The 17,321-nt window shown below is 54.1% G+C and overlaps 2 protein-coding genes across 6 annotated transcripts in view; both read left to right on the plus strand.

Moving 5' to 3' along the window:
- Positions 1 to 8,881, plus strand: part of NLRC5 (NLR family CARD domain containing 5) — an 86,144-nt gene extending 77,263 nt beyond the window's left edge. For all 5 annotated transcript variants that reach the window (XM_043898539.1, XM_043898538.1, XM_043898540.1 and 2 more), the window contains 12 exons: positions 436 to 519; positions 1,149 to 1,232; positions 2,583 to 2,666; positions 3,052 to 3,135; positions 3,413 to 3,496; positions 3,638 to 3,715; positions 4,440 to 4,523; positions 4,611 to 4,682; positions 4,925 to 5,008; positions 6,416 to 6,499; positions 6,822 to 6,905; positions 7,847 to 8,881. In XM_043898539.1, coding sequence (XP_043754474.1) covers positions 436 to 519; positions 1,149 to 1,232; positions 2,583 to 2,666; positions 3,052 to 3,135; positions 3,413 to 3,496; positions 3,638 to 3,715; positions 4,440 to 4,523; positions 4,611 to 4,682; positions 4,925 to 5,008; positions 6,416 to 6,499; positions 6,822 to 6,905; positions 7,847 to 7,961 — 1,021 coding nt within the window. In that variant the 3' untranslated portion in view covers positions 7,962 to 8,881. The remainder of the gene's footprint in view (positions 1 to 435; positions 520 to 1,148; positions 1,233 to 2,582; positions 2,667 to 3,051; positions 3,136 to 3,412; positions 3,497 to 3,637; positions 3,716 to 4,439; positions 4,524 to 4,610; positions 4,683 to 4,924; positions 5,009 to 6,415; positions 6,500 to 6,821; positions 6,906 to 7,846) is intronic.
- Positions 8,882 to 16,435: 7,554 nt separating this feature from the next.
- The window catches only part of CPNE2 (copine 2), a 52,870-nt gene continuing 51,984 nt past the window's right edge, over positions 16,436 to 17,321 (plus strand). The window contains exon 1 of the mRNA XM_043898545.1: positions 16,436 to 16,665. The gene's annotated coding sequence lies outside the window, so the exon portion shown is untranslated. The remainder of the gene's footprint in view (positions 16,666 to 17,321) is intronic.

Raw genomic sequence — 17,321 nt, forward strand, 5'->3', positions numbered from 1 at the left:
TGAGCAACTTTACAACACTCAGACTTAGACTAGAGTAGACCTACAGCCTCATCTGTAAACTGGGGCTCATCACCCTTCTCTGTCTAGAGTGGTATTGGGTACAGAGAGAGCTAAGGGGCAGAAGGGGTCATTGCATGTGTGTGTGTACGTGTCCCTTGTCCCTGGCTTCCTCTGGTACAGCCATCATCCAGGGCATCCTTTCTCAGCTGGGTCAACTATGACTGCAATGTCCCCCTCCTTGGGGACCCATGAGCCTGACCCTTGGGGCCAGGAATGCCCCCATGGAGCCTGGATAGGAGGCGTGGTCTGGGACCTGCAGGCCCAGAGCTAGTCTCCTAGGGGTGACTCAGAGGGTGAGGGGTGCTGATGAGACAGCTCAGCTCCAGGGCCTGGGCAGGCTTTTCTAACCCTTAACTCATGCTTGGTCCCCTCCAGCTTGTCTAACAATCAACTTGGCGAGGAGGACACCAAGATGTTGTTGGGGGCCCTTGAGGGCAAGTGCAGGCTGAAGAGGCTTGAGTAAGTGGCGGTGGTTAATGGGGGTGGGGGCGGGGTGTTGGGAGCATGCCTCAAAACTGTTGTATCTCTTGTGAACATGACTGTCACTGTCCTCAATGGACCCAGGTGAGCTGAACACCCTCCGTTTATACTTCCTTACCTGGCTCTTGAGTGTTAACTAAAATACGTGCTCATAAGAAACAGAACACTCACTCAAAGCAACCCAATCCAGAACTATATTAACTCATGTCATGGAAAATGACAAGGCAACTGACTTCAGGCTTGGCTGGATCCAGGTTCTGTATTTGTTCCTCTTTTTCTTTCTTTCTCTCTCTCCCCAACGTGACTTCATCCTCAGGCAGTGTTCTGTGAAATGGAGATGATTGTGTATCACATCATCTCTACATGGCCCTTAGTATGTGCTCGATAAGTGGTCGCTATGATTACCAATCAGTAGTCTGGGTCCAATGTGATTCAGAGCACAGAACTGCTGCCTGGATGTCCTTAATTGTACAGAGAATTTGAATTTCCCAGTGCAGTTTTGTTTGTGGCTGTCTTGGAGATCACTGGTCATTGCCGAGCACTCGGGGTCCATGTTGGGGACCCAAGCCCAGCCATGCTAAGTCCTCCTGTGGCCTCCTCTCCTCCAGCCTCAGCCACCTCCCACTGGGCGGCTCCACCCTGGCTGTGCTCACTCAAGGACTGGGCCACATGACATTCCTGCAGAGCCTCCGGTGAGTGACCCCATGGGAGTGAGTGGGGGGCATACTTCCCAGCTTTGCTGGGACCACCCGTCCAGGGAAGCCCTGGGGCACCTTCCTGAGAAGCTCCATGGCTCCCATCGTCGGGACATTCCTGTACCCTCCCAGGTCAGCATCACAGCCCTTCACTACCCAGGTGGCTCAATGGGTAAAGAATCCGCCTGCAATGCAGGAGACGTGGGTTTGGTCCCTGGGTTGGGAAGTTCCCCTGGAGGAGGAAATGGCAACCCACTCCAGTACTCTCACCTGGAGAATCCCATGGAGAGCGGAGCCTGGTGGGCGACAGGTCCATGGGGTTGCGAAGAGTTGGACACAACCGAGCGACTGAGCACACGCCGCTTCCTCCTAGAAGATGGCCAGAAGGGGCTGGGCCCAAGTCCTAGGACAGCCCTCCGTGTGCGCAAATTCATCCTGTGTTCTTGTTCTTGTTTCTGATTCATGATGTGGGTGGCCTAGATTCTGCATTTCAAGCTCCCAGGGGATGCCCGTTTGGGGGTCACAGACCCCACTTTGAGTAGTGACAGTCTAGCCTCAGAGCTGATGACCTTGATATTCTACCCTTGTGCCCCTGGCCGCTTTGATAAACAAATAGCCCATATTCTTTTTGTGTAGTCTTTCAAAACAGGAAATATTGTGACTCTAAACAAACCCAAGGCAGGGTAAAGCACACAGGATATGAGCTCAGAGAGTTTGGAGGACTAGGTCATTTCACCCTAAATTAATTCACCTAAAGGAGGTTCCCTAAAAATTAATTTGCAAAACAACCCTCTTACTAATACTTTGCGTCAGCTGTTTCCTTTGGTTCCCCACTGTACCTCCCACCCCCGGACCTTCGCTCCCCCACCCTCCACCCCCATCCCCTGCTACTCAACAGGGGCAGCGTGTGGTCAAGTGCAAAAAAGACCATAAATTGACTGGGTTTAAGGAAAAGCCCACTATTTGTATAGATTAGAGCAGGGTGAGTTGTGAGAGGCATGTGAAATTGACATTCAGCCGGGCTGGCCTGAGGATCCCCCACTTGGCCTGGCCAAACCAAAAAATGAGGCTACTGTTCCAGGCCAACAGCTCTGGGCTTCCATTTCCTCCTTGCCTGCGAGTCCCTGGGAGTCTTTGGCCCATCACAGCTCCTCCCTGGGCCTCTGATTTCTCATCTGAATATTGGGTACAGTCTGCCCATCTTGCCCAGTCTCATCCCCTGAAAGTTTTGTGACTGGTATATGAGTTCCTGAATGTATAAAGGCTTTGCAAACTGTAGAGTGCTTAGTACAGCACTTAGCAAATGCCTTTACTCCTGACTGAGGCCTCTTGGCCTTGCTTCTCCAGTCTGAGCAGGAGCAACATCGATGACGTCGGCTGCTGCCACCTTTCAAAGGCTCTCAGAGCTGCCACCAGCTTGGAGGAGCTGGGGTGAGTTGCCTGTCCCTCCCCCAAACCCAAGACAACTTTGGCAGACCCAAGACAACAAAAGCAAGCAGCTCCTTGAGGACACGCTTCACTTCTTAGTCTCGTCCCCTTCACCCACTTCTATACTGCGTAACCCCAGACCCAGCATCTTAGGAGACCCAAAGATAGGATGTGAGGATATTGATTGCAGTGAGAAGGATTTAGGTCAGACAGCAGGGGGATCATCCTAAACAGAAGACAAGAGTTTGGAATCCTCACCCAACATAGGGTGAGGGGACTTACTAGTGTGGTTGAGGCCCTTCTCTAGACTCCAGCCTCCTCTTCTGGGATGGAGACAAGATGGGTGGAGGGCTGACATTTCTGGTTCTCCTGCTGTTCTCTCCCTAAGCTTAAGCCACAACCAGATCGGAGACACCGGTGCCCAGGAATTAGCTGCTGTCCTGCCGGGGCTCCCTGAGCTCAGAAAGATAGAGTGAGTGACCAACCCTCCCGACAGGGGCCCTCAGCAGCTACGCTATAGTCTGGGGAGACTGTGGCTACCTCCCCTAACCCTGGTGTTCAGGTAGTGCGGCTGGGTACCTCCTGGCACTGCTGATTTGGGGACCTTGAGCCAGCCCAGCCCCTGCCCCTCTCTGGGTTTCTCTGCCTCATCAGTGGGTGGTGGGGGTGCTGTGGGTCGTGGGGGGCCCAGCGGATGTGGTGGGGTGAGGGATGAGGGAGTCGAGAGTCTGACATCCGCCCCTCTTCAGCCTCACAGCGAATGGCATCGGCCCAGCAGGGGGAGCGCGGTTGGCAGACTCCCTCACCCTTTGCAGGCACCTCGAGGAGCTGATGTGAGTGTCTGCCTGGGTGGGCTGCCCTCTTCTCTCTGTGTCCTCGTGGCCCACCTGGCGCTTGGGTCCCCCACTAGGCACAGGGCAGGGGTCTGGAGCCGGCCAGCCTGGTGCTCAATTCTACCCCCTCTCCTCTTCCAGGCTTGGCTTCAATGCCCTGGGAGACTGCACAGCCCTGGGTCTGGCCAACGGGCTCCCCCGGCACCTGAGGGTCCTGCAGTGAGTGGCCCCCTGTCTGTGGTGTGTGCAGGGTTAGCGGGAAGTGCCCCCCACACCCCCGCACCCCCGCCAGGAGCACTAGAGGATCAAGGCCCCATCGCTGAGCGGCCGTGCCGTAGAGGAAACCGGGATGTGTCCTGGGGCTGGCTGCCCTACCTCCAGGGCAGGGAAATCAGGGGACCAGCCTAGTCCAGGCTCGACCACCAGCCCCTTGGCCAAGCCCCTGCCCTTTCTGAGCCTCAGATTCCTTCCTAAAAGAAGTACAAGGATCCCAGCTTGGTGTACCCTGTGAGCCAGTCTCCGAGGGTGAAGTAGGAAGTGCCAGCAAAGGGCTCTGCCAGAGAAAAGCACCCCGAAACATGGCCTCGGCACTTTACAGTTTATGTCCAGGGTCTCATCTGAGCCCTGTGAGGCCACGATTTCTACCGGCTCCATTTTCCAGGCAAGGGAACTAAAGCCAGGAGAAGTATGGAAAGCTTACCCTATTACCCTATTCATACATGGAGGAGCCAGGCCTTGAACTTGGGATCTCAGATCCCAAAGCCAGGGCCCCTTGATACCCACCCATGTTCTGTGTGTGGGGAGGGGGGTTGGGATGGCAGTTACCCAGAGAGGGTCAAGGTCTACCAGTGCAGCCTGAGACAGGCTGAGGCTGGGGGCATCTAGCCGCCCAAATACCTATACCTGCTCCTCCAGGCTGCCCTCACCCCTTCCCTTTCCCCAGCCTGCCATCCAGCCATCTGAGCCCAGAGGGGGTGCTGAGCCTGGGCCAGGCCCTGGACGGATGCCCACACGTGGAAAAGATCAGGTGAGTAGAGGCCCTAGAACCTGGGCAGGGGGACAGGCCGGGGAGGGTCTGGGGCTTCTTCTCACAGCTGTCTCCCCTGCCCTGCAGCTTGGCAGAGAACAGCCTGACCGGAGGGGTCCCGCGTTTCCATCAGGGGCTCCCACTGCTCCGGCAGCTTGAGTAAGTAGCCTGCTCTGACCAGCTGGGGTGCTGTGGCAGGCAGCTCTTCTTTGTCTGAGCTTGACACCTGGGAAGGCTTTCGAAGTGACAGAGGCCTCAAGTATAGGGGGAACCTGAGACAAAAAAGGGGGGCACTTTCTTAAGACCCCCAGCCCCTAGCCACTCTGCTCCCTCCTGCTCTGACTGCAGGCTGGGGCACCCCTGACTCAGACACATTCATCCCATCCCCTTCTTCTCTCCAGCCTGGTGTCGTGTGAGATTGACAACCAGACCGCCAAGCCCCTCGCCGCCAGCTTCGTGCTCTGTCCGGCCCTGGAAGAAATCACGTGAGTGCTTGGGGGGCTAGCCCAGAGCTGGGGAGAGCGGCCACCTGGGGGCCTGGTTCCTTCCTCCCTGGAGACCTTCTGATCTTACACAGGGAAGGTCATTCTTGCTCAAACTTCCTCTTGAAGTTTTAACACTTGAGCTGCAAGTGTTATTGGTCTAAGCTGACAAAGGTCCCCAACCTTTTTGGCACCAGGGACCAATTTTGTGGAAGACAAGTTTTCCATGGACTGTAGGGGTTGGCGGGGGATGGTTTCAGGATGATTGAAGCACATTACATGTATTGTACACTTTATTTCTATTATGACATCAGCTCCACCTCATATCATCAGGCATTAGATCCTGAAGGCTGGGGATCCCTGCTGTAAGCCATGCAGCCTCTTCCCTTGTTTTCCTAGCTATGGAGGGCAGGAGGGGAGGTGAACCAGAAGGAGATGAGCTAGATGGTCAGGACCATTGCCCCTGACTCTCCCTATGGAAGGCGTCTGGATGGAGCACCCCTCCTGGTTGATGGAGCCTTGATTTTCAAACCACCTGTTGGTAGTGAAGAGTGGCTGAAACCAGCAGCCCCCAACCTTCCCCCGACTGTGTCTACCTCTCCCTTGGAAATCAGAGGTGCTTGGACCCTGGGGCCTGGCAGTATTGCCACAGGGATAAACTAGACTGCCAGGACCAACCTGGACCCCTGAGCAGGGCAGAAGAAAATGCAATCTCCTTAAGTACAGGATACATATGATTTTATAAGATTTTAGGTTTGCATCCTAAAGATTTTAATTCTTCTCATTACTTTATACAACAAAGAGAAAGTCTGGGATCAGTGCTAACTCACCCAACATGGCTGATTGTCCCTTTTTAGCCAGCAGGGGGCAGACCACAGGGTCAGCACTTTAGGAAGGACACAGGTTCCAGATCGGAGTGAATGCCATTGTTTGCCCTGTTGTTAGCCTTGTAACTACTTTCTATTTAGGGCCCCCAGCACAGGCTTCTCATTCATAGTAGTGATAAATGTTTCTGAAGATGAATTTCTCAAAGTGAATAAGAGAGGGGATAGAGGACTGATTTAAAGAAAAATGTGAAACAAATGATAATACCAGTGGTGGCACATGGATGTGGCAAAGTCAGGAGGGAAGCATGTGCATGGTGGAAGTTCAGATCCTGTTGTTTCCACAGTCACGTGTCCTGAACTCTCAGGACAGCCAGCTCCTAAGCTGTCTGGGTTCCCGTGGGATGACCAGCTCGGGAATGGGGTTGGGGGAGTAGGGAGGAGCCTGCTGTGCCTGGTAAGGTCTTCAGGGAAGGCACACAGGACCCCATCAGGCATAGCACCCCCCACCCTCCCCACCTGCCACCTTGTCTCCCCCCTCACTGCTCTCCTGCCGCTGACTTTGGGACCCCTCCCTACCCTGCAGGCTGTCCTGGAATCTGCTTGGGGATGAGGCAGCTGCTGAGCTGGCCCGGGTCCTGCCACAGATGGGCCAGCTGAAGAGAGTGGAGTATGATGGGCACATCTGGGGAAGCCAGAAGGGAGTGGGAGGACCAAACGGGGCCCTGTGTCCTGGGGAAAGCCAGGAGGCCACTGGGTCAGGCCCCTGCCTCCAGGAAGCCCTCCTGGACTTCCCCACTTCGTCCATTAGCTCTCCTGGGTCCCAGTCTTCAGCCTTCCCACTGGACTGTTGAATGTTGAGTTCTCTAAGTAGATGTGTGGGGAGCCTGTGTACCCCAGCCTTGTCCCGGGGAAGAGACATAGGGAAGCTCCCTAGGCCACCCCCTCCCCATCTCATGTCAATCTCTTTCCCTTTGTTGTCCATCTGGAAGCCTGGAGAAGAATCGGATCACAGCTTATGGAGCCTCGCTCCTGGCTGAAGGGCTGGCTCAGGGATCCGGCATCCAAGTCATTCGGTAACAGGGCTTGTTGGGGCAGGGATGGTGGGGGTGGGGTGAGCACACCAGCCCTGCAATGTAAGAGGACTTCCGGTAGGAGGAGGCAGGACCTGGGTCGGGGATCATCAAAGGAGACTTGGACCCACTCATCAGGGATTTGGCAGCAAACAGACCTGGATCAAACCCCAGCTCTATCAGTTACCAGCTGTGCAATTTCACATCAATAACTCAACCTCTTTGAATCTCAGTTTCCTCATTTGTAAAATGGCAATAGTGATAGTATCTACCTCAGAGAGCTGTTCTGCAGACTAAATGATTAGATAAAGCCCCGAGCACAATGTCAGGCACATAGTAAGCACTTAAAATGGTAGCTGTAATTAGGGCCAGTTGTATAGGTTGTACACTGCACCAGGGCACAGCATCTAAGGGACACCATTCACATAATAGAAGTATTACATTCCTAGTGGTACTGAATTGTCTCTCTCTATAAAATTCAATATATTACAACAGTTTCAGACAATGGAAGTGGTGTCATAAAGAAGGGGAGCTTTTTTCTCATTTATACAATGTGTCATATGAGCATGGCTCTGGGGAAGAGGCTAGCTTCTGGGGAAGAAAGTGGAGGGGACTTCCTTGGTAGTCCAGTAGTTACAGCTCCATGATTCCACTTCAGGGGGCACAGGTTCAATCCCTGGTCCAGGAACTAAGATCCAGCATGGTGTGCAGCCAAAAAAAAAAAAAAAAGATGGAGTGGAAGAAGTCAGGGTGAGCATGGGGGATACCATCTCCCGAAGGCAGCCATGCTGGCCTTCCACCTGCTCTTGCCTGCCAGCTGACTCTCAGAGCAGCTCTTCCCCTTTGGGGCCTCGGTTTCCCCATCTGTAGACAGGACAGAAAGCAGAGACGAGAGGGTAAGTGAGCAGCGCCCAGTGCTAAGTGTCTGTCTCTGTGCCCTGCAGCCTCTGGAATAACCCCATTCCCCCGGACATGGCCCAGCATCTGCAGAACCAGGAGCCCAGGCTGGATTTTGCCTTCTTCGACAACCAGCCACAGGTCATCCCCCGGGGAACCTGATGGTGCCCTCAAGTGCGTTTGAATCCAGCCAAGTGATGCCAATTTCCATCCACAAGGATAGAGGGCTCGTGAAAAAAGCTGGCTGTCCCTGGATCAAGAGGGAGAAACACGCTTTTCCTGCAGCAGTCTTCAGGGAGGACGTTTTTGGTGACAAAGAGCAGAGTATGACTACCCCACATCCCATGGGACATGCCTGACCAGTCGGGAACATGAAGCACAATGAGCATGTCGTGGTGCAGTGTGTGATGTGGAAGGCCACAGGTGGGAACATCCCACGTGACATTGCACAGTACCTGCAGTGTGGCCTGTGGGTCAATGGTGTGGGTCCTCGCACTACATGTGATGGGTGGTGCATACATGAGATGTGACAGGTGTCCAGGTCTTGTGCCCTGTGACTGGCCATATTCCCTCAGGCTGGTCCAAGATCTAATTTATTACTTTTTAAAACCAAATCTGTATTTATAAATTGCATTTCCAGAGCAGCTAAACCAGGGAACATCTTCTGCCCAGAATGGGCTGGGGAGAGTGTCCAAGCACTAACAAGCCAGGGATTTAGCCATGAGGCTTCTCAATGAGTGTCTTCCTGCCTCAAGTCTCAGTTTTCCCATCTGTAAACTGGATCACCTCCTCTCCCTTAATTTCCAAGGTCTTTGGGCCCAACTCCAAGTCGAGCCAGCATGACCTTGAATGGGCCCCGTCTGTGTGGTGTAAGGGACGAAGCTAGGCCTAAGGGTGCAGGGGGCGGGGACTGTCAAGACAGTCAGGAAAGATCACTGGATCCAGCCACTACCTCAGCACAATCTGATCAAGTGCCCAGGGGCTGCATGTTACACCATGTCCTCATTACTTCCAAGAGGGGCCAAGGGTGGTCCTGCTACACTGTAACCCTAGTTTGACCAATAAATGTGGGTGATCTTCCAGCCTCTAGTCTCTAGTCTGATGTGTTCTACCACCTGACCAAAGTCAGAAATGGTTCACACCCCACCCTGGGGCCTGGAGAGCAGGGCAGAACACAGAGAAACATACTGAGATGAGCACTGGCCTGGGACCAAGTCCAGACCCCTGTCATGGTCACGTGATCACAGGTAAGTCAACTCTTCTCTCCAGAGCTTACCTGTCATGTCCGACTCTGCAACCCCACGGACTGTAGCCTGACAGGTTCCTCTGTCCATGGAATTCTCCAGGCAAGAATACTGGAGTGGGTTGCCATTTCCTTCTCCAGCGGATCTTCCTGACCCAGGGATCGAACCCCGGTCTCCTACATAGCAGGCAGATTCTTTACCATCTGAGCTACCAGGGAAGCCCGAGCTTACCTATACCATGAGGCTATTGTAAAAGCTCATACTGTTAAAAACAGTCTTTGTTTGGCTTGTGATACATCTACACTCTTCTCTGATTTAATTGTCAATATTTTAAATTGGGAAATTTTACCCCAAATTCACCTTTCAGCTTCTCTTAGGTGCTAGTCCAGCATTCCTACTCAAGAGTAATTTGCTGGGGACATCTGAGTGTGTCCTTTAGATGTAGCACACATCCTTCAGATTGTCGGCATCCCCAGCGCTCCCTTCTCTCTTGCTACTTGCCTGGTCCTTTTAAGAGCCTGGGAACTCCTGGCTAAAAGGTTTCCACAGGCAGGTGCTACGTTAAGAATATGGCCTTGGAAGTCAGATGGGCATGGATTGGAATGTGACCCCTTGCTGCCAGCCCCCAAGGCCAGGAACTGATCCTTTACATGTGAGTAACACCCCTGGCCTCCCAGGACTTTTGGAGGGGTCAGGGAGCAAGTACACAGAGTCCCTAGGATGAAGAAGGTATCAGGTATTCATTACATACCCCTTTTAGGGCTGAATGTCATATGAAGTGGAGAGGTGTCTGAAATGGCAGGTGGAGAGCACCGCCTGTCCATCACCTACCTGTAGGTTGAACAAATTTATATCGGGGGAGCCTTCATCCAGAGCTGCAGTCCCTTGTGAAAAGTGGAGCAGGGAGGGTGCAGTTACCACGGAGCCCCACTGGAGGGCAGGCTGGCCCACTGGCAAGTCCTGAGACCGCTTCACCGCTGTATCCAGAAGTTAGGTGGTGATGCTGGAGGCTGTTTCCACATGGCTTGGGAACCTGAGATGTCCCAGCCGGCTTGTGATTCACCTGGATGGCTCAGTCCTTGACCTTTGCCATCCTCCATGTTGTCCTTGGTCCTCCGGCAAGTGGGAGGAGAAAGTCCTCTGGCCAAAGTGCCAAGCACCCAAGAATACTTGCCTGGAGTCAGCATTAGTCAGTCAATACAAGCAGTCTGGGCGGGGCCAGAATCAGGGCACCCAGGCATGGAGTGGGGCCAGCAGCCGGGTCATGGGGGAGGGGGTGGGCAGGTAGAAGATTCAAGAAGTTTAGCTGGAAACCTGGAGCCCCAGTTCAGTCTTTCCCTTCTGGGAAATGACGCCAAGACCATCATGGTGCACCTTCACACTGAGGGGGTTTGTACTGCCTTCTCCTCTTGTCTAAGACTGGAGGATGAATTCCTCAAAGCCTGATGAGCTCTTGACCATGGAGGTCACAGCTGAGGAAGGAACAGCGTGGATTAAAAGCTCCAGGCCAGGCGGGTTGCACACCAAGCAGAACCCAGAGCTCAGAGCCACTCTTCATTTGCTGCTTGTTTTCCCTTCTTCTTTCCCCTTTAGCCCTGTCCAAGTTCGAAACTCCAAGAAACTGACAGCAAATGCCCTGAAATAAACCACAGCACTGTCAGCCCTGAAGAGCTGCCTGGGCTGACGCCAGGGACCGTCACCATGCTCATTTTACTAAACGACTTACTCTTCGACTTCCCTGGTGGTCCAGTGGTTAAGAATCCTCCTTCCAATGTAGGGGGCCCAGGTTCCATCCCTGGTTGGGGAACTAAGACCCCATATGCCGTGGGCCAACTTACCCCCCATGCACCACAACTACCGAGGCTGCGTGCCACAACCTAAGACCCAAAGCAGCCAAATAAATAAATATTTTTTAAATGGCCACATCTGGTTTCCTGGAGCATAGCAACTTTAGTGTTCTTGCCTGGAGAATCCCCATGGATGGAAAAGCCTGGTGGGCTGCAGTCCGTGGGGTCGCAAAGAATCAGACACGACTGAGCGACTAAGCACACTCGCTTGGTTTAAAAAAAAAGAAACTACCTTTCCCGCCACCAACTTGTTCGGAGGCCAGTACTATTTTTCTACCCCACACTGATGAGATCCAGTCTCACTGTTACTTTCCTTCCCAAAGTAAGCTCAGTTTAAACAGATAAATGAAAACAGATAAAGAAACCTAAGGCTCTGAGCCAGTAAGCAGTGTAATCACAATGGTGCTCCATGTGCTCGCTCTGGCAGCACATATACTAAAAAAGTGCTCCCCATTTCTGTGCCTGAGTCTTCTCACAAAGAATGTGACCAGGCTGGTAAATTCCCAGGTCTAACGGCAAGGCTAGGATCAGCTCATTTTGCTACTTTGTCCCTTGGCCTCCATTCTATGGTTTTGCAGACTCCCTTTCTGAAGGGAGTCACAGAATCTCCCTTTCCCACTTCCTTAGGTCTCAGATCCTCCCAAATTGCCCCGTCCGTCCTTCCCCTAAACACATGTCTGAAGTTCACTCTCTGAGCCAGTACCTCTCAAACTAAAAAAAAAAAAAAATCATTGTTACAGACACTGTCGTGTGCACTGAGCCATCTGAGGAGTTCATTAACTTGAAAATTCTGATTCAGCAGGTCTGGGGTGGGGCCTGGGATCCTGCATTTCTAAGAAGCGCCCAAGTGATGTCAGTGCTGCTGGCTGCACCGAGTAAAGCCACAGACCAATGAGTGGATCTCAAGCCTGACTGCATACTAGAATCCCCTGAGGAGCTTTTTAAACTCCCTTCCTAAGAATGGAATGGTATTTCGAAAGCTCCACAGGTGATTCTGATGTGCAGCCACGTTGGCGACCCACTGGAGTATGCTGCCCCTCAGAGAGGCGAGGTAAGCCTTTGCATGTATGTTCCTTATCTTGTCCCATTAGATCCTGGTGACCCTCCTTCCCCAGATGAGGACACTGAGACCCAGAGATTCTTCCTAATTTGCCCAAAGGCAGCCTAGTAATAAACATAGTGTGTGAAAGCTAGTAAATGGTAGTGCCAGGAATCAAACCTGGGTCTTTACAACCTTTTTGTTTGTTTCTTTACAGTTTATTGAGATATAATTGACATATAGCACTGTATAAGTTTAGGGCTTCCCAGGTGGCTCAGTGGTAAAGAATCTGCCTGCTAATGCAGGAGATGCAGGTTTGATCCCTGGGTCTGGAAGATCCCCTGGAGGAGGAAATGGCAACCCACTCCAGGCAACCCAACCTCTGTCCATGGGATTTCTCCAACCTGGGAAATTCCATGGACAGAGGAGCCTGGTGGGCTACAGACCATGGGGTTGCAAAGAGTCGGACACGACTGAGCATGCATGCCCTGTATACATTTCAAATGTATGATAGAATGACTTATGAATACATACATCGTGAGATGATTACCATGCTAAGTTTATTAACATCCATCATTTCCTACAGATACAAATAAAAGAAAAAAATGTTTTTTCCTTGAGAGAACTCTTAGGATCTACTCTCTTAACAACTTTCAAATGTTGTGACTCTGAATCCCACAGGCGCTGCCCCAGTTTCCACATTAGTGAGGGCATCAGCAAAATGAGTCAAACCACAAGGACCTACTTTCTCCAGGTGCCGAGATGACCTGATGCCCCATCACTGCACTGCCTCAGTGGATCTGAATCCTTGGTTGGCTGCCTCTTCTGGTTAGGGTTCTGCAGGACTTCACCCTCTGGGAACGCCTCTAGACCCATAGCCACAGTCTCAGTGACAATGTCCTCCATTTTACAAATGAGGCCCAGAGAGGCACCAGATTTGCCCAAAGTCACACAACAAGTATTTAGTGGAGCTCCAATTCCAACTTTGGAGCATTTAAGGAGGGAGGACTTTGGGGAGCATTTAAGGAGGGAGGACTCCTGGCTGGAGACTTAATTGGTCTGTGGGTCTGTGTGTATTCCTCAAAGAGAAGGGCCCCTAGGAAGGCACGAGAGCTCTATGACCTGCTAGCCTTGCCTCTGGCCCTCAGCCTTGGCCAGGCCTGAGGGTGGTGGCCCCAGACAGAACTGTGTGTGCCATCTGGACATATCTGGAGCTTCCTGGATGAGACCTTGCGGTGGCTGGTTTGATAAAGATCCTCCCAGGACTGGGCCCAGAGGCAGCTGGTCTTCCTTCCTCCCCCAGCTACCCTAGTGCAGTACCCCACCCCCACCCAGTGTGACTCCAGAGCTGGAGCCCTGGTCCCCCCACTCACCCCCCACCCTGCCCTTGGAAGCCACACCTGTTGCTCATCCCATACCAGCCACAGCCCTGCCCTGGCTGCCTAGAAATTGACCTTTGCCCTGAGGAGGAGGTGACAGAAGAGGAACTTTCACTAGAGAACAAAGGCCAGATGGGGTCCTCAGGTTGAGTCTTGGAGGCCAGAAGCCTCAGTCTTCTGTGCCCATAGTCCCCACACCTGCACACACTTGCACACTGCAGTACAAGACCTGGGCTGATGGATATGTCTGGGGCCAAATAAAGGGCAAGCCCGAGGAAGTGGGGGAAATCCTGGGCATCCTGACCCTAGAAGGAGATATCTCTGTATTAGAGTGACCACAACCCTGGATCTTAAAAGTAGCAATAACAACAGGCTAGCCCTGTTGTCCAGGCATGCCTGGTATCAGGCTAGACACCAGATACTAACTCTGTCCTTCCATTTTACAGAGGAGGAAATTGAGGCCTAGAGGATTGAGTGATCTCACCTAGGCGGTCACTGGACAGGCTGGAATTCAAACCAGGGGCCACAACTCCGTGCCTGAGATGTAGGAGTGGGGTGAGCCATGCCCACCTCTCCATGAGATCCTGGAGTGGGATGTCTCTATCTCTAATGTGTCTGCTGATGGTATTTTCCAAAGATGGCTACCATAATATCTCCCCTCCCACATGCTCTTCCTAAAGATGAGGATGATTCCTAAAAACTCCTCTCACCTAGAGGCGGGGCCTATGGAACGAGCCAGTGATTGCAGCAGAAGTGACGTTATACGAATTCCAAAGCCGAGTCCTAGAAAAGATAATAAGGCTTCCACCTGGTTCCCTTGGATACTCACACTTGGAACCCTCCCGCCATGCTATGAGGAAGTCCAGGTCACATTTCCATTTCCATTTCCAAGGGTCACAGGTAGGTGTTCCAGCTGCAGTCCCAGCTGACAGCCAGCATTGATTGCCAGATAAATGTGTAAGAAAACTTCTAGATAAGAAATCCTGAGCAAGAACTGCCCTAGTTGAGCCCAGCAGGCCCCCAGAGCCATGAGAGATGATGATGCTTAGGGTGATTTAAGAGGCAGTGTAAATTACTGGACACGCTTCATCCTCATCCTGCTCACACACACCTGAGGCCAGCCAGGGCCTCCTACACAGGTGCTGCTGCTTCAAGTCAGTCTAATCCACGAGCCATGGGTGCACGTGAACACACACACCCTCCTATCAGCCTATTCAGGGAAATGGAGGCTTCCCAATTGTGCACAGAGAAGTCTCTATCAGGGCAAGAAAAGGCTTCAACGTTTTGTACTAACAGCCCCGTATTGTGTGTGGATCAAAGACAGACTGTAGAATCCACTGTGATGGACACTTGGCCTTAAACAACTGACCTGTACGCTCTCCTAATTCCTGACTTTTTTAAAAAAAAAAAGGTTTATTGAGATATAATTCACATGCTATAGCATTCACCTCTTTAAAGTATACAAGTCAATGGTTTTGAATATATCTATAGATGTGTAACCATCACTATAATTTTATACTTTTTAACTAATTAGCCTGAGCCAGGTCTTAGTTGCAACACTCAGGATCTTTGATTTTCTTTGTGGCATGTGGGATCCTTAGTTGAGGCACAGGAATTCTTATTTGTGGGATCTAGTTCCCTGACCAGGGATCGAACCCAGGGCCCCCTGCACTTGGCGTGCAGAGGCTTAGCCACTGGACCACCAGGGAAGTTCCCTTTGCACTTTTCATACAGTAGTATGATTGCCTGGGCCATGGTCTTGCCTCTGAGAGGTGAGCACCTCGAGGAAGGGACTCTCAGCTTAGATTCACCACCATGCATCCTAGCGCCTGACTCTTCTGCTCTGGAGCAAGGAGAGGAGAGGGATTCTAGGGGTCACATCTATCAGGAAAGGCTTCCTGGAGGAAAAGCGGCTGCAGCTGGGTCTAAGAATGACTCTGGATTGGTTTACCCCACAGCTGGGCTGAGGGCTTTGAGGACTTTTAGGTGGAAGAAAAAGCAGAGAGTTTGTAGGAAAGAAGGATGGATGGGGGAGCAGGCAGGCGGAGAACAAAGCTCAGAGCCCTGGGGCTGTGTAACAGCCGCCCTCTAAGGCTGCAAAGTGCCAGTGACTCAGAAGTGGAGGGAGGCTCGCTGGCTGCAGCGTGAGTCTCCCAGTTAACCCTCGCCTGCCTGGAATGGAAAACTCACAACCCAAGTGCTCCGGGTTAACTCCAGTCCGTGAGCCCCGGCGCCAAGGGCTTTGGACGTGGACTGGAGGTCCGGAGACCTGTCCTCCATAGTCTGGTTAAATGAGGCTCCTGTCTGGAGCACTGGACTGGGGAGAGGGGCGGGGAACGGGCACGGAAATTCTGTCGATTGGCCTGCAGCTCGAAATCGGTGCCTCTTATGGGGAAAGAGGGACACCGCTGAAGGGTGGACTGGGCGCCAGGCTCTCGGGGGCCCGCCTAGTCGCCCTCCCGCTGTCTAGTCGCAGGCACCGTTCGAACTGTCTTTATCCCATTGTCTGTCAGAGAAATACGTATGTGTGGTATGTGTCATCTTCCCAGTCCCTGGCGGCGACAAGAAAACGCCGAGCGCTTTTACTAAGAAAAAAAGAAAAAAGGGGAGGGGTGGAGAGAAACACAGCGATCCCAGTGCTGTCAGTACAGCCCAGAACCAAACCCCGTGGTGTATCCCCCGAGGGCGCAGCGTTGAGTCCAACAGCCCTTGGGGTCGAGGCAGCAGGCGGCGCCCTACGGCCCCGCAGGCCCGGGCAGAGCCCACCCTCGGAGCCGGGCGCACAGTGCAGGCAACCCGGAGGTGCCCGCAGCTCGGACGAGGCCGGCCTGGGCGACGGCGAGCCACCCCGCGTTCTGATCCGCGGAGTCCTAGCAGGCAACGTTAGGACCCTCGGATTCTAGCCTCGAACGTTCGGATCCTGGGATCCCCGCCTCGAACCCACGGGACCCCGAGGCGCTGGGAACCCGGAGCGCCAGGGCTCGCCAGCCGCGGGGTCCGAACCACCGGCGGCGGGCGGGACAGCGCCCCCGCTCCGCCCGTGGGAGCGCTCGCCCCTCCAGGAAGCGCCCGCCTCGCCTCCCATTTCCCGCCCCACGCCCGCCCCCCTCCTCGGCCGAGGGAGGAGCCCGAGCGGCAGCCAACGCCGCCGCCGCCCGCCCGGCCCGGGAGGAGGACCGGACCACGAGCGGCTGGGAGCGCACGCGAGCTGGCCATGGCCGCAGGGGCAGCGCCCTGAGCCCGTCCCGCGCCCGCGGGCCCGGCCGAGCAGAGGAGCGCCCTGGGATGCCCCAGTGGTCCGGAGTGCAGGGAGCGGCAGCCGCGCGGTGACCGGGAGCGGCGCCCGCCGGACCCGCGGTGAGCGGGGGCCCTGACTGGCAAAGGGGCGGGCTGCGGCCCGTGGCGCGAGGGCTGAAGTTCGGCCTGGGGGCTCGGCTTCTGGAGCCAGTGGCGAGCTGGAAGGAAGCTGGGTTCGGCTTCGAGGGGCTGCGGAGCCCCAGGCTCCTGCCACCCGCTCGCCTCCAGACTCCGGCGTTTCGGTGACTCAGCTCCGACCCGGCCACGCGGGGGCGCCCTGGCGTCTTCCCGGATCGTGGGGGAGCCGAGGGCAGGGTGCCAGGAGAACCGAGGGGCCCTCCAGGGTCCAAGCGCAGCCACGTCCTCCTACCTCGCCCGAGGATCCCGGGGTGGGCGGGGGGGGGGGCGTCGGGAAGGTGGAGCCCCGCCACCGTTGAAGCTGCGGAAGTCTTGGAGTCAGGCTGGCTCGGGGCAGGATCGGGGCCGCTCCTCGCCAACTTTTGCCCTGCTCCCACCTGGGCCCACCACCCCCGCCTCCGCCCGCAGCCCCTGGGACCTGCTAGAGAATCTGCTCCCTGCCGAGGAAGGGGGAGTAAAGAGAGGGAGTGGAACTTGGCAGCTTCCCAGAAGTCGGAGTGTGTTTGCAAACTAGTTTTTTCGAAAAAGCTGTCTGGCACCTGTGTGTTTGGAGATGGGGGCGGGGAGGGAGGAAGCGT

This window comes from Cervus elaphus, chromosome 4, assembly GCF_910594005.1.
Source record: "Cervus elaphus chromosome 4, mCerEla1.1, whole genome shotgun sequence".
Classification (NCBI taxonomy): Eukaryota; Metazoa; Chordata; class Mammalia; order Artiodactyla; family Cervidae; genus Cervus; species Cervus elaphus.